The sequence below is a fragment of the Fundulus heteroclitus genome, chromosome 1, assembly GCF_011125445.2.
Source record: "Fundulus heteroclitus isolate FHET01 chromosome 1, MU-UCD_Fhet_4.1, whole genome shotgun sequence".
NCBI lineage: Eukaryota > Metazoa > Chordata > Actinopteri > Cyprinodontiformes > Fundulidae > Fundulus > Fundulus heteroclitus.
The window spans coordinates 13,865,507-13,878,795 of NC_046361.1; the positions used below are offsets into that span (position 1 = coordinate 13,865,507).

The 13,289-nt window shown below is 43.8% G+C and overlaps 2 protein-coding genes across 2 annotated transcripts; both read right to left on the bottom strand.

The window, feature by feature from the left end:
• Nucleotides 1-1,540: 1,540 nt before the first annotated feature.
• Nucleotides 1,541-7,550, bottom strand: LOC105936371 (uncharacterized oxidoreductase YccK). Its single transcript, XM_036135666.1, has 7 exons — nucleotides 7,286-7,550; nucleotides 5,440-5,540; nucleotides 4,047-4,127; nucleotides 3,183-3,330; nucleotides 2,951-3,030; nucleotides 2,772-2,865; nucleotides 1,541-2,588 (listed from the first exon to the last, which is right to left on the bottom strand). Exons 1-7 carry the CDS (start codon nucleotides 7,458-7,460, stop codon nucleotides 2,179-2,181), a joined length of 1,089 nt encoding a protein of 362 aa, XP_035991559.1. The 5' UTR covers nucleotides 7,461-7,550; the 3' UTR covers nucleotides 1,541-2,178.
• Nucleotides 7,551-7,809: 259 nt separating this feature from the next.
• On the bottom strand, nucleotides 7,810-12,370 carry nsun5 (NOP2/Sun RNA methyltransferase 5). Its single transcript, XM_012877292.3, has 4 exons — nucleotides 11,249-12,370; nucleotides 10,960-11,167; nucleotides 8,379-8,543; nucleotides 7,810-8,041 (listed from the first exon to the last, which is right to left on the bottom strand). The coding sequence occupies exons 1-4, from the start codon at nucleotides 12,171-12,173 to the stop codon at nucleotides 7,861-7,863; spliced, it is 1,479 nt and encodes a 492-aa protein (XP_012732746.2). The 5' UTR covers nucleotides 12,174-12,370; the 3' UTR covers nucleotides 7,810-7,860.
• Between the last annotated feature and the right edge of the window lie 919 nt (nucleotides 12,371-13,289).

The following is a 13,289-nucleotide window of genomic DNA, read 5'->3' on the forward strand; positions in this document are numbered from 1 at the left end:
TGTTGAATTTAATTTATTTGGGGTAATATTTGCAGTTTGATGCACGCTCACTGACCATTCAAGTTCAGGCATGGAGAATATTGACCAGGCAAAATTGACCAAAGTGCTTTTCAGTTTATACAGACAGCAAAATATTACGATGGCGATAATGAAATATACAAAATAAAATCAGAAGTTTGGGAAAATCTCCACAGCCTTGAGTGTGTATAGAATAGAAAATACAATACCAGTCAAAGGCTTGGACTCCCCTTCACATTGAATAGTTTATCTCTATTTTCATCACTACCTCTGGGAACTCCTTCAAGACAGTCGGGAAACCTTTTCAGGTGACTATCCTCATGAAGTTCATCGAGAGAAAGCCCAGAGCAGTGATCAAAACAATGGGCGGGTATTCAGAAAAAGATAAAACATACAAGATTCTTTGAGTTATTTCACAATTTTGTTTTTGATACATTTGATTCTGTTTACGTTTGACTCATACTTTTGACATCTTCACTATGTAGCTGCAATTTAGAAAGCCACAAAAATAAGGAGAAGGCATTGAATGACAAAGATGAGTTCAAACTTTTGACTGGTAGCGTGCTTCTCAGATTTTAGGTAGACCTACTGCTAACACCTAATCACCGATATGCTCCAATCTGGATCATAAGAGAGCGAAAAGAAACTAGACGGTTGATCGTAGCGTCCTCGTCGACTTGTGATTGCTTAGAAGCTCGTACAAATAAAAATAAAAGTTCAACGCAAAAAATAATCTAAATTTGCAGAAAAAAAAAGTCATCTTTTACTTTGGAAATCCTAAAAGAGCCGCTGAAATATGCCTGTTTTACACAACCTGCGGGTTGCATCCCTGTGCCTTGAACTCCAGCTGATGAGGGGAAGTCCAAGAAGACCTACAGCTCCTATAGCTCAGCGGGGGGGCCTGTCTGCATTGATGTGGATACAGTGTGTCAGCTGTTGGAGCGACAGAAATAAAATGGACTGACAGATCGTGTGCAGGGATGTTAGGGTCGGCGCGCACGCAGACTGCTGTTGTAACGTGCGCCTGCTTCCTCTCAGACTCCCATCCAGGTGTCTGTCGGTCCGTCTAAATCCTCTCCGTTGATGCAGAACCAACACAGACACAGGCTGACCCTGCTGTCAAATTACTGGACCTGTAACGCGCGCACCAAGCATGTGAATATGATCGCATTAAAACATGCCGCTTTACCCGAATACGTTAATTATGAGCTTTATGATATTTTAAATCCAGCTCGTCACAGACGGGAAAGGCAGAGTCTATAGAGAAGCATCAGCTTGATTTATCTGGTATCTGAAACAAACTGTTGCAAAGTGAGAAGACAGGGTTAAATAAAACTAATAACCTGGTACAATCATTTTATGAAGAAAAAATAAAATGATGTAATACATATACACAGAAAATGTAAACAATGATGTCAGGCCACTGAGTTAAAGTGAGTTTTTAAAAGCATCTTCAAGATAATTAATGAGGTGCTTTTCAGCAGCAGCCGCATGACTCTACAGAAACTCAGAAAATACAACATTTTATGCTTTGGATACAATATTCCTTTATTACACGTCAACAACAGCCAACATTTACATTTGGATATTCCCCATTTGAGCGTTTTTTTTTTTTTGTCATGATCAATGCAACATAAAGTGATTCAACTTAAAGTCATTAAACTGCTAATTAAAAGTAATAAATGAACATTCTGCTTTTCACATAACATGAACATTTCAATTTAATCCTTGATTATTCCGTTCATGTTCAAGACTAAATGAGAGGTTTTCCAAACCAGTAGTTTTATGCAGACACCAAAATAAAATCTTTCAATTATTTAGCGTGACTGGAAGCTTTTGCGGTGCTTTCCATAACGTCGGTAAAGAAACTGGTTAAAAAAAAATACATTAGAGATTAAGAAAAGAATGAAAAGGTGAAAATGCTCCACTTTGAAACAAGGAAACTTCAGCTTTGAGTTATTATTATTCCAAATAGGTTTTAAAGCGGAACCAAACATTTGTGAGAAAATTCTAATATTGTGAAACAAGTAAATCTTTCTACTTTAAACAACACAAACACGTGATTGAATTTATTCCCTGAGAAGTTATTTTTTCCCCCTCCTCCCTCCCTCTTCCTCACTGACCTGTCAGATCTGGTCTGTCAGCCCGGCCCTCCCCCCCTCACCTCCTGTACTCATCGCCACAGTCTCCGATGAGCGCCATCAGGTCCCTGGAGCGCCGTGTGACGGCTTCGATGGCAGCGTGATCCTCCGCTGCCAGCTCCAGGTCGGCGCTGCAGCTGCGCAGGCTGTCGCTGATGTGCTGCCCCGCCCCTGCGACGCCCAATCTGCATCCGATGATGACCCCGCTCACGGCCGGGCGGTCCAGCACGTAACGTGTGGCCACGCTGGCCACCGAGCAGTCCCGTCTCTTGGCGACGGTCTCCAAGGCGACGAGGAGGTCCTGGAAGAGGGCCCATCCGCCCCATGCGTCGATCATGTTCTTGTACTTGGAGAGGGAGGCGGTGTCGAGCTCCGCACGGGAGCTGGGCTCCGCCTTGCCCAGATAGCGCTCAGAGAGCAGGCCGCCAGCTGCAGAGGGAGGAGACGGGGTGAGGAAAGGAAGGAAGGAAGGAAGGGAGGGAGGGAGGAGGAGGCGATGGAGAGAACTGAGCATGTAGCGGATAAAGAGGAGGGATCAAACTGCAAAGGAGGTCATGTTGACTGACTCCTTTTGGTACTTCAATAATTCACAATATATAAGGCGCAGCTCACCCAGCGTCCCATAGGTGAGGAGCTTTATGTTGTTGGCCACGCAGAACCGCTCCATCCTCGCTGCGGGTCGCTGGTCTATCAGAGAGTACTGAACCTGCCCGGCAACAGTAACAGAGGCATGAACGGGCGGCAGGAGGGCTGTGATGAAGACGAGGGCGAAGGGCAGGAACGCCTGGTACCTGGTTGCTGGAGATGCGGATGCCTTTCTTAGTGATCTCCTCCAGTCGCTGGGTGTCAAAGTTGGTGAGGGCAAGCTCCCCTGGGCAGGTAGAAGGAAACGGGATTCTAACGTTTGACATCAAACTTGTTTTTTATGCTGGAAAAATTAAGATTAAAATTGGTTCTAAGGTGTGTTGAGCTATTTAGTGCAATCAGCCCGGCGCGTCGTTGTTTTTTACTTTGCGCTCTTACGTATGACTCCCTCCTGCTGCAGGTCAGACAGGTGTCCCAGTGCGTCCAGGTATCGCTTGTCTTTGTAGTCCCACCAGTGAAACTGGACACAGTCCAGGCTGTCCACCTTCATTCGGCTCATGGAGCGCTGCAGGGCCTTCTCCACCTCCTGCAAACAGACAAAACCAACATCTGTAAAGTATCGTTGTTTTTTTGTGGTGAAAATCTTTTGAAACAAAACTGCAACGTGTGTGAGGGGGAAAGTAGAACCCAGCACACAGTGAAACACGGTGGTGGCAGCATGTTGATGAGGGGATACCTTTGTCCAGCAGGGACAGAGAAACTAGTCTGAGCTAAACGTGGGGAAATGACTGAGCAGCTTGTTAGAGACTGCAAATAACTGCGATCAGAGAATATTTATGATTAACAATGACTCAATCAATGCCTGGATCTCCTGGGGATCCAATCAGGAATCTGTGGCAAGACTTAAACGTTTAAGTTCACAAAAACACTCGATTTTAAGAAGCTGGGGCCATTTTGCAAAGAATAGGGAAACATTTTAAGCGCGGATCATAAAAGACTCGCAGGTGTAACAGCATGATTATGAGGTGGAATTCATACGGACTCCACACTTTTTAAATGTGTATTTAAGAAATTTAAATACCATCAACAATGTTCTGGTCCCAACTAAATAAAATACAGAATGGGATTGCAACATGAAATCATTCAAATGGCACGCCACCATCCCTGTGGTGCACAGACTGCAGCACCTTCAGTGTAAAACAGGGCGGATTACAGGGGAGATTATCTAAAGACGCAGACTGCTCCCTTGTGGATAAATCCTGCATCACAGCCAAAAAGCCAACAGAGACGGGGGGGGCTCACCTTGCGCTCCATCGGTCCTGGTCGCGGCACAAATTTAGTTAGACCCTGCAGAGCCGGGGAGGCTCTTCCGGAGGATTTCAGCTGGGGATCAGACGAGGAAACTTTAAATTACAATCGATGTTGTGCTTCAGTCAGTTTTAATCCATCATCCCATGTTTACAGCTCTGGAAAAACACTCAACACAGAAAATCCTCTAAACCAATAAGTAGGTTTCTTAATGATGAAGACGGATGAAAATATATTTAGAGAGCTTAGAGTCTCTCTGCGTCCTGTTGAGTAAGCAGCAGAAATAATCAACAGCCTGACAGGATAAAGCTGTACTAAAAATGATTGATGAATTTCTATCCATCCCTCAAATTGAACTAAGGACAATTTTTCATCATAGTTTCATTTAAGAGACAAAATATCTCTCTATAAATAAATAGAAAAAATGATTCCTTAAAAAATGTGCATGGCATTGAGTGAAATAATTTGATATAATAATTTGATCCTCAATCAAAATAGGACTGTAGACTGAGTAGGCCACTCCCTAACCTAGCTCTCTCTGTTGTCTTGGCGTCATGTTTTGGGGTCTTTTTCATGCTACACGATCCACTCACCGACCTTCGGTGATCTGATTTAATGCTTATACACATCCCCCGTCTCTATGTGCAAAGCCATCCATAGCAGAAAAAATAAATCCCACTCCACAATGTTTCCCCTGTGTGCTTTGTGCCAGAGGATCATGTTCTTTAGGTAAAATGCAGCCTTTCTCCTCCTTTAAACACAGTGACGCCAGTTTATTCCAGCAGGAAGGATTTTGATTTTCCTTCTCTGAATCTTGCACATTTTTACAGGTAAACCTAAAAGGATCCGTAAATGTGCCTTTTTACAGCAGAGGTGGCCGAAAGGCAAGTTTTTAATCCATTACAGAGCAGTTAGATACAAGAGCTGCATCCAATCATTAGCAAGTTCCCTCTGAGTCGCTGTAGGCGGATCCATCCCACTCCCAATGAGGTATGATAATGCATGGAGCTCCAGATAAATGGCGACTAATGGTCACTTTTGCACAGAGCCTTTGCTGATGGTCTAAGTAGGAGCCGATATCTACGGTCCCTGACATCCTCTGACACGTCTTTGCTCTCACTCACAATGATGGAGAGGTTGGAACAGGCACATAACCAATCTGAGCCAGAATTCTGGCATCACTATGGGATCCAATAAATGTTTCGCTCCATCACATGCAAATCAATGTTCTAAGTTTCACACGTGACGTAGTTGGATCCTGGATTATTGGTTGGTTCCTGTGTTAAGAGAGAAGCTTAAATAGCTTAAATGGAAACTGCCTCGCTAATTATATAAAAACTAAAGAGGTGAAAAAAACTGATGAAATTATCATTTCAAATGTGTCCACCTGGCTATTGAACAGTCCATATATCTCTTCTGCAGGCCCATAAATATCCGCCATGTCGAAGGTGGTGAGTCCAGCGTCTACGTAGGCCTGCATGGCCTCCACTGGAGAGGGAGGGAAACAGACAGCAGTTCATATCACAGCCATGTGTCCTTCAGAGATAAGCACAGTGGATACAGATGCTACGTCGCTGCTAAAATGTGTGAAAGGATCTACGATGTTCTTCTTGTGATCCAGTTCATTAAAACCGACACACAGTAGCTACACTGTTTGTTCCAGTTGATAGGAGGTGATGCAGATGTATCTTTGGACACTTTAGTGATAAAGAAAGGATGCCTAATCTATCCGGTACAATCATCTCATCATATTACAGCAGGCTTCTTCAGATACTCCACGTCAAAAATATGTAAACAAAGGAAATAGATGCTCTTCCATTGTGCCATCCGTAAACAATTCACTTCATATTTGGGCTACGTACTTTCTTCAAGCTCTAGAGGGGTGCAGCTAAAGACCACCTGGGTCAAAGACACAGTAATTCCTATAATTTGATTTCAAAACAACCCTTTTCACAATTTTGCTGAAGATTTGTGGATATCTTGCAAGTCTAAGATCCTAATTCTGTTCTAGCAATTCAAAACAAACTGGACATCGGGTTTCTTGCCCCTGAGAGATGGCAGAGACGACCCGTTGAATTCGTCTCAAGGTTCCCGTTTAACATGTCTAGTAGCCCTGTCACAATAACACATTTAGCTGGACGATTCATTTGTTTTTAATTATCGCGATAAATCAGAACATTGTCATTTGGAGACCTCTTTCAAATATGATAATGGCAAAATAACTAAAGTATATCCTCTGGACGTACCGGCTAAGATACATCAAGCGGTCGGCCAACATCATTTGGCTTGAGTTCAAAAAAGCACGCATACGCAATTTATCGAGCTTATTTAAGTTAATCATGTGACTAAAATTTATGATGCAATTAATTGAGTTATTGTACATCGTGACAGGCCTCATGTCGAGTACTTTTTACTCACCGGTTTGGTATGATAATAAATGTACAAGAAGTCAAAAATCTCTATTGTGACATCTGAAAACACTTAAGCTTCTAAAACTAGCAACTCAGTTTCTTCAAGTTCCTGAAAGATCAGACAATAATCCATTTGTTTTGTGTTAAATGTCATATTTACCGACCTTTGTTAACTTTATTTAACCAGTTAAAAGACATCGTTCAAAAGGGTGTTCTGGCTAAGGAAGGCAGCAGCTCGCATCATAGAGGACAACAGTAACAAATCAACCATTAAAATAAATAGAGGGATCCATTTGATTAATTTATTAGAATGTATTCACATATTCTATGTGTTGTCTAGCTATGTCAGTTTGACTTTGACTAGATTTGTGTAGATGAATTAAATCCTATACACCCTTTGTGAAAAATACTCCTTGTAGTGCCTGAAAGCATCTCACAAGGGTTATTCAGTTTCTTCAAGCTTCTGCAAAGCTCTCTTTGGATTATTGCAAAGGATTTTCTTTGCTTTATCCAGTGCAAGTATTTATTTTTTCTGTAGAATTTTAAAACAGATATTCCAAGAAAATACATTTTCTGACACTCTGTGATGTTAGAACACTGTATAAAAAAGATGAATAATGTATCCAGGGTAAATATTTATTTTAATGCAGGTTGTTAGAGATAAAAGAAGTGAATACAGCACCTACTGCCATTATATCTGAGGACTGAACATCGCCCTCAGGTACCCGTGCACTCCTTTACCGTAAGACCTCACGTATGCGCGCAGCAGATTTTTATACCACTGTCGTAAACATGTTGTATAAAATTGAATGGTGCGTTTACCTGCTTTGGTTTTGTTCACGGTGCCGTGAGCTCCGGACACCTGCCACATCCCGTTCAGGACCCGGCAGATCTCCAGACCTCCGGCGAGCCTCACTTTGGGAACCGAGGAGGACATGCTGTTGTCGGGACAGCTTTTCACTTCTCGCCGCGGTAGGAATAATAAAAACAAAAGCATAATTCAACCAAATCCCCATCGTAGCAGCATTAAATGGCTTCCACTTAGAGTGTATGTTACTTACATTGTGCGGTCTTAAAGTCTCGCTACAGCCAAAGCCACCGCTCACTGCTCATGAATGAGGAGCTGTGCTCATGTTGTTACAAAATACTTCAGTGGACGCGTTACAAAACATGCGGCTCTTTTGACCGCTAGATGGCGCCCTTTGATTGAAAATAAAACATCCCGTCGGTAGTGGCGCTGCTGCCCCCTACTGGGCAGAGTCTAACATGACTAATGAAGCCCTCCAAAGCAAAAAAGGAGACCAAAACATTTCAAAGCGTTAAATAATGAGTCAAAGACAGATAAATCAGTAAGAAAGTATCTTTACTTCACATTTACAGAAAACGTATTTAAAATTTCATTCTGCTTTGGCTGTTTTTTTCTTCTTCTTTCTTTTTCTCCTCTTTTTCTTGCTGGACGAACCGTCAGCGTCTCCCGCTGCAAACGTCAGTGTCTCCTCTGCATCGGAGGAGTTTTCCTCTGCAGCATCGGGTTTCATTTCAACGGCAGAAGGAGCAGGCGGCATCCTGTCAGCTTCACTGTGACGGGGTGAACAACAGGTCAAAAACATTTAGCTTAAATGATACCAGCCCCCCTTTCTCAGATACAAATAAATGAATGTGCCAGCTTAATTTCCTATAACTATACCTGTAAGACATTTTCACAACAACAATCAATACAGCATGTGAGAACTGATCACATTCATCTCATTTTGTTTCATGAAGGGCAAATAAATATATAAAGAAACAGAGTTGTAATAATTTCCCTGAAGTTAGGATCCATTTCTAAGCAGGTTAAAGAGAGCGGAAATTGTTCAAGAAAACTGACTTCTCCAAATAAGCTCAATCAGAACCTGTCATGAGAACCAATGTTCACCTTATCGGAACTGCTGGTTTCTCCTTCATACTCCCAGCGTCGCTAACTTTTTCCAGCAGAGCCACAAAAAAGCCGTGTGTGCGGGTCTTGGTGGGACTGGCCCGTAAACACTGGGAGAGCGGCTCCTGCCCTCGTTCGGGCCACTGAGGCAGCAATGGTACTAACCTAGAAAAGAAAACACAAAAGCTTTCATGTAAGGTTTACCCATAAATCCTTCATAAATCTACTTTGGTTTGGGTTTGACACGACAAAAAATAGCAGATTAAATATGGGACAGCATCAGTGTAGCCAATCCACTTCATAAATCTATTTATTTTCTACTTCAGGTACGTGTGCAAATATGAGTGCAGCTGCTCCTCTCTGCATTTCAACCCTGACAGATGGATACAGTGAACTGCTAACATCGACGCATTTTCCTCATGTTGTGAATTGGTCAATCCCAGCGTACCAACAGTGAGCTGGCAGCCACTGTCGTTTAGAAACCAGAGGCCTTTTTATTATTAGTGTCAATCGATAAATTCTGGTCCACAGAATTAGCAACATACATGAACAAAAGCAGGTAAAATAAATTGGCTTTTTGGGAGACAAAATTTATCCGATCCACGTTAACCTTCACTTTCAGTGCGTACATATCTACGGGGGGAGCTGCAAAATCTCCACACATGCTCATTATGCTCTATTTACTGTTCTAAACGATCAGCAATTGAGTGCAGGCAGAGGCAGGGTTCATAAATTGGTCCTACAGCCGACTGAGAAACTCTGAAATCAGTCACTGCTGGCTAAAAATGCTTTCGTCCTCAGACGCTGAACGTTTTTTTTTCTTTTTTATCCAAGTCGTGTCAGATAAGCAGCCAACCATGCTATTGAATTACTATCTCCCAAAGTCAGCCTGGATGTGATCAGCACCTTTAAATCTTCAAAGTAAATCCACTGGGAAAAATAAATCACACACTAAACACGCTGAACATCATTTTGTATTCTTTGTTATTTATAGCTTGAGTTTCTCTGGTGCAGGACAAACCTAACCTGGCCAGCCAGATTGATAATGTGCAGCACTCTCCGTTCTGCACATTATTTATCTGGGTCTGCTCCCACTGAATCCGTTTAGGGAAAGGAAGGACATACAGCAAAACTCTCTGAGCTGATTGGGCGAAGCGACACCTGGTGCCCACCTACCAAAGGCTGGTTTTAGCCAATCATGGTATCAAACTAAAAACGTAAACAGCTGGTATGAGAAACCACAACAAGGTAAGCTAGTCAAGGCGCCTTTTGGTGTCCTTCATTCAAAGAAGAAATTGTGGATTCTTCCAAAACAGAAGCGATAGCAGCAGCTACACCTGCTGCCATGTTTGTGCTGGTTCGGCTCTCGCTTACGTCTCACCGGTGCGTCCCGCCTTAATCATAATACTGCAACGTGATTGGCCCGAACCGGTTTTTGGTTCGGTCACAAACGGTTGAAGCCGGAGCGGTTCAAGGTGGATTCTCGTGTGTTTGTGAACGCATAGACACGGCGGGAATTCATCCTGCGGGCGAGGTTAGTCCACATAGACAGAAACCTGCCTGGGCGGCATGATATGAGACCTGGCTTTGGACTAAACGGTATCCTCTGCTCGTCCCGATGAACGATGATAAACGGAGGCCGATGAGAGGTGGCTTTAGACTCACTTTTTTCCACAAGGTATTTCAACCTGTTTTAAACCTAATGACTGCAGCTAATGATGTGACCTGATTATCTAAGCATTTGGAACTTTAAAGAAAGGAATTGGATACTCCACATTACTTCAGACTTTTTGAATTGAGAAAGCTTCCTGGATAGGAAGTGAAACGTCTTCAAACTACGGAAAACAAGTCCAGTCGCTTTATTTTTTTACTTTGTTTTTTTGGAATAACCATGACCTGGACGACTGAGAATCTTCACCAGTGAATTGGTCAAATGTAAATATAAAGTTACGAAATGCTGGTGAAGATTCTCAGTCATCCAGGTCAAAATCATTCCAAAAAAGGTTAAAAAACAAAACAGCTGGACCTTTTTCCGAAGTTTGAAGACATTTCGCTTTCCATCCAGGAGTTCCAAGCTTTATACTACTGCCCAACAAAGGCCTTGTAATGGCTTTGTTGGGTAAATTCAACAGAAAACCCTTTGTAATGGGGAGTCGTTAGGGTCATTGTTTGTACTATTGCCCTTTTTGGGCAATAGTATAAAAGCTTGGAACTCCACACTACTCCAGACATTTTGAATTGAGAAAGCTTCTTGGATGGGAAGCGAAACGTCTTCAGACTTCGGAAACAAGTCCAGTTGTTTTGTTTTTTAACTTTTTTTGGAATGATCATGACCTGGATGACTGAGAATCTTCACCAGCATTTCTTAACTTTATATTTGACCAATTCCTTCCTTTAATGTTCCAAATGGATAGATAATCAGGTCACATCAGCTGCAGTCATTAGGTTTAAAACAGGTTGAAATACCTTTTTGGAGGAAAAAAAGGTAAGAAATGCTGGAAGAAAAGACATCACTGAGTGGGGATGGAGACATCACGTGTTCCCTGTTGTAGAGGCGAAACATACGCACAGATTAACTTACCTGACGTTGGGGTTCTGCTGCAGACAGGCAGTGATGACTTCCTCGTTCTCCTGGCTGTGGATGGAGCAGGTGGAGTAGACCAGGCGCTTCAGGCGGGGGAACCTGAGGCCGTGGTTCAGGCAGCGGAGCTGGAAGGACGCCAGCGACGCCAGACGAGCCTTCTCCTCCTCCTGGTCGGCTGCGTCGTCGTCCCGCAGACACACCATACCTGGACCACAAACGTTTTGGTTAGCTTCAATCAGGCTAGGCTGTTGTCACAGCTCGTCTCTACACGGCAGGAGCCGGGTACCTGAACCGCTGCAGGACGGATCCAGCAGGATATATTCCACGTCTTTATACTGGGGACCATCAGGGTCCACCTTTAGGAAATCCTGGTTGGCCAGCTGGTGGCAGGTGACCCCGGCTCGGAGCAGCAGCGTGGACATGGTGGCCAAGCGCTTCCCGTCCAGATCAAACGCAAACAGCCGTCCTCTGTTCTCCATGATGGCCGCCAGGTGGCTGGTCTTGTTGCCAGGCGCAGCACAAGCGTCGATGACGTGGCTGCCCGGCGGGGGGTCGAGGAGATGCGCAGGGAGGCAGCTGGCTTTGTCCTGCAGAATGATGTGACCGGCCTTGTACAGGAAGTGATCGTGGAAGTCTGCTTTAGGGGAAAACACCAGGAGCTCAGGCAGGTGCTGGTCCATCATGAAGTCTTTGTTCTTCAGGGTGAAGTTCTCCAGCTTCAGAGCCTGGCCCCGGTAGCAGAAGCCATCCCTCTTCAGGTAGTCCACAGCGTCCCCCACGGTGGTCTTCAGCGTGTTCACGCGCACGTACCTGGGCAGCAGGTCCCCGGGGGCCCGCAGGACGCTGGCCGGAAGGAGGTCTTCATTCCTGCTGACTTTCCTCCGCACCTTCATGCGGGCCAGCTCCGCCTGCAGGCGGGGCCGCTGCTTCATCAGCTTGGCCTTCCAGGCGCCGCCGCACTTCAGCCCCCGGCCGATCAGCACGTCGTACACCAGCACCTTGGCCAGGGGCATCTTCAGCTTGGTGTGCTTCAGCAGCTTGGTGGCCTCGATGATCTCCTGCAGCACGGAGGAGAACTTCTGCGTCTCGCAAACCAGAGCGAAGAGCTGCTTGATGTTGGGAAACTTACTGTCGTAAACCAGCGTCTTCAGGGCGCCCTGCTTCATCTCGGCTTTCTGCAGGATCTCCGCGGCTTTGATGTACAGAGCCATGGCGCTGGGAGGTCCTCCCTCAGCGACGCCTCGCCAGCGAGTTGTCTGAGTTCTACTTTAGCAACCTGTCCGCCGCCTTTTCCGCCCTCCCTCGTTGTCTCGATGCCGATGACTTCAGGAGAAAGTTGGGTTTATTTCGCTGGCGTGATCACAGCGGATTCCTCCATGTTTGCGCCATGTGAGGGGAAGGGTCGTGACTCCGGAAGCAAAATGTGACGCGTTGGTTCTATGTGACGTAGCCGTCACCTCCAGCCAATCACAGATTTTCTTTAAAAACATTTATTATTATGATTGGAAATAATATAAGAAAGACTACACTAAGACAGAATTATACATTGTGAACAATTAGTGTCCATGTCCACCGAAAACTGGGGGGGGGATTAGAGAGAAGAAATATTACAAAAAATAAACAAAAATCATACAAAAAACTCTCTTACTGCCATAATGAATCATATTATTTGTCCCTGTATGAAGGATTAGAGACTTTGGATCTTAGCATTCTAACGAAGCAGATAATTGTATAGAATGGCGTAAAGCAGCAAAATGAGCCTATTCTATATAAAATTATACATCTGTATTGAGATTTAACATATCTCTAGGAAAGCAGGGAACCAAACATAGAAACATAAATCATATATGTGAATAATTTATTCTGCCAGTAACAGGAATTCCACTCCAAAATGAAGTTAGATTTCTCGCGTTGGTAGTAAAATATATTTTTTTGTAAAGATAGTGTAAGTTTGTTTTCAAATGCACCAAAATAGCTTACAAAAATATGAATGTTGTTAATTATAAATTCAGTGTGTTTGTCTTGGTTTATTATTCCAAATTTTATATTTGAGGGAGAACAGACATGTATATTTAGGGATCTGGAACACAACCAGTCATGGACTGATTTCCAAAGATTTAGAATTTTGCTAAAATTATAGAATAAGTATTCAGCTGATTCTTCTTCTAACGCATAGAGGTAACACTTGTCAACATTGAATGGAGGGGTAGATAAAGATTGTTTTAAAGTGGACCTCTTTATATTTTGGTGCATAGGAAGCAGAGCCGTAGTTTAACACACCTCTCTGCAGCTTCTGTACTGTTACCCACCCATTATCCTATTGAGAC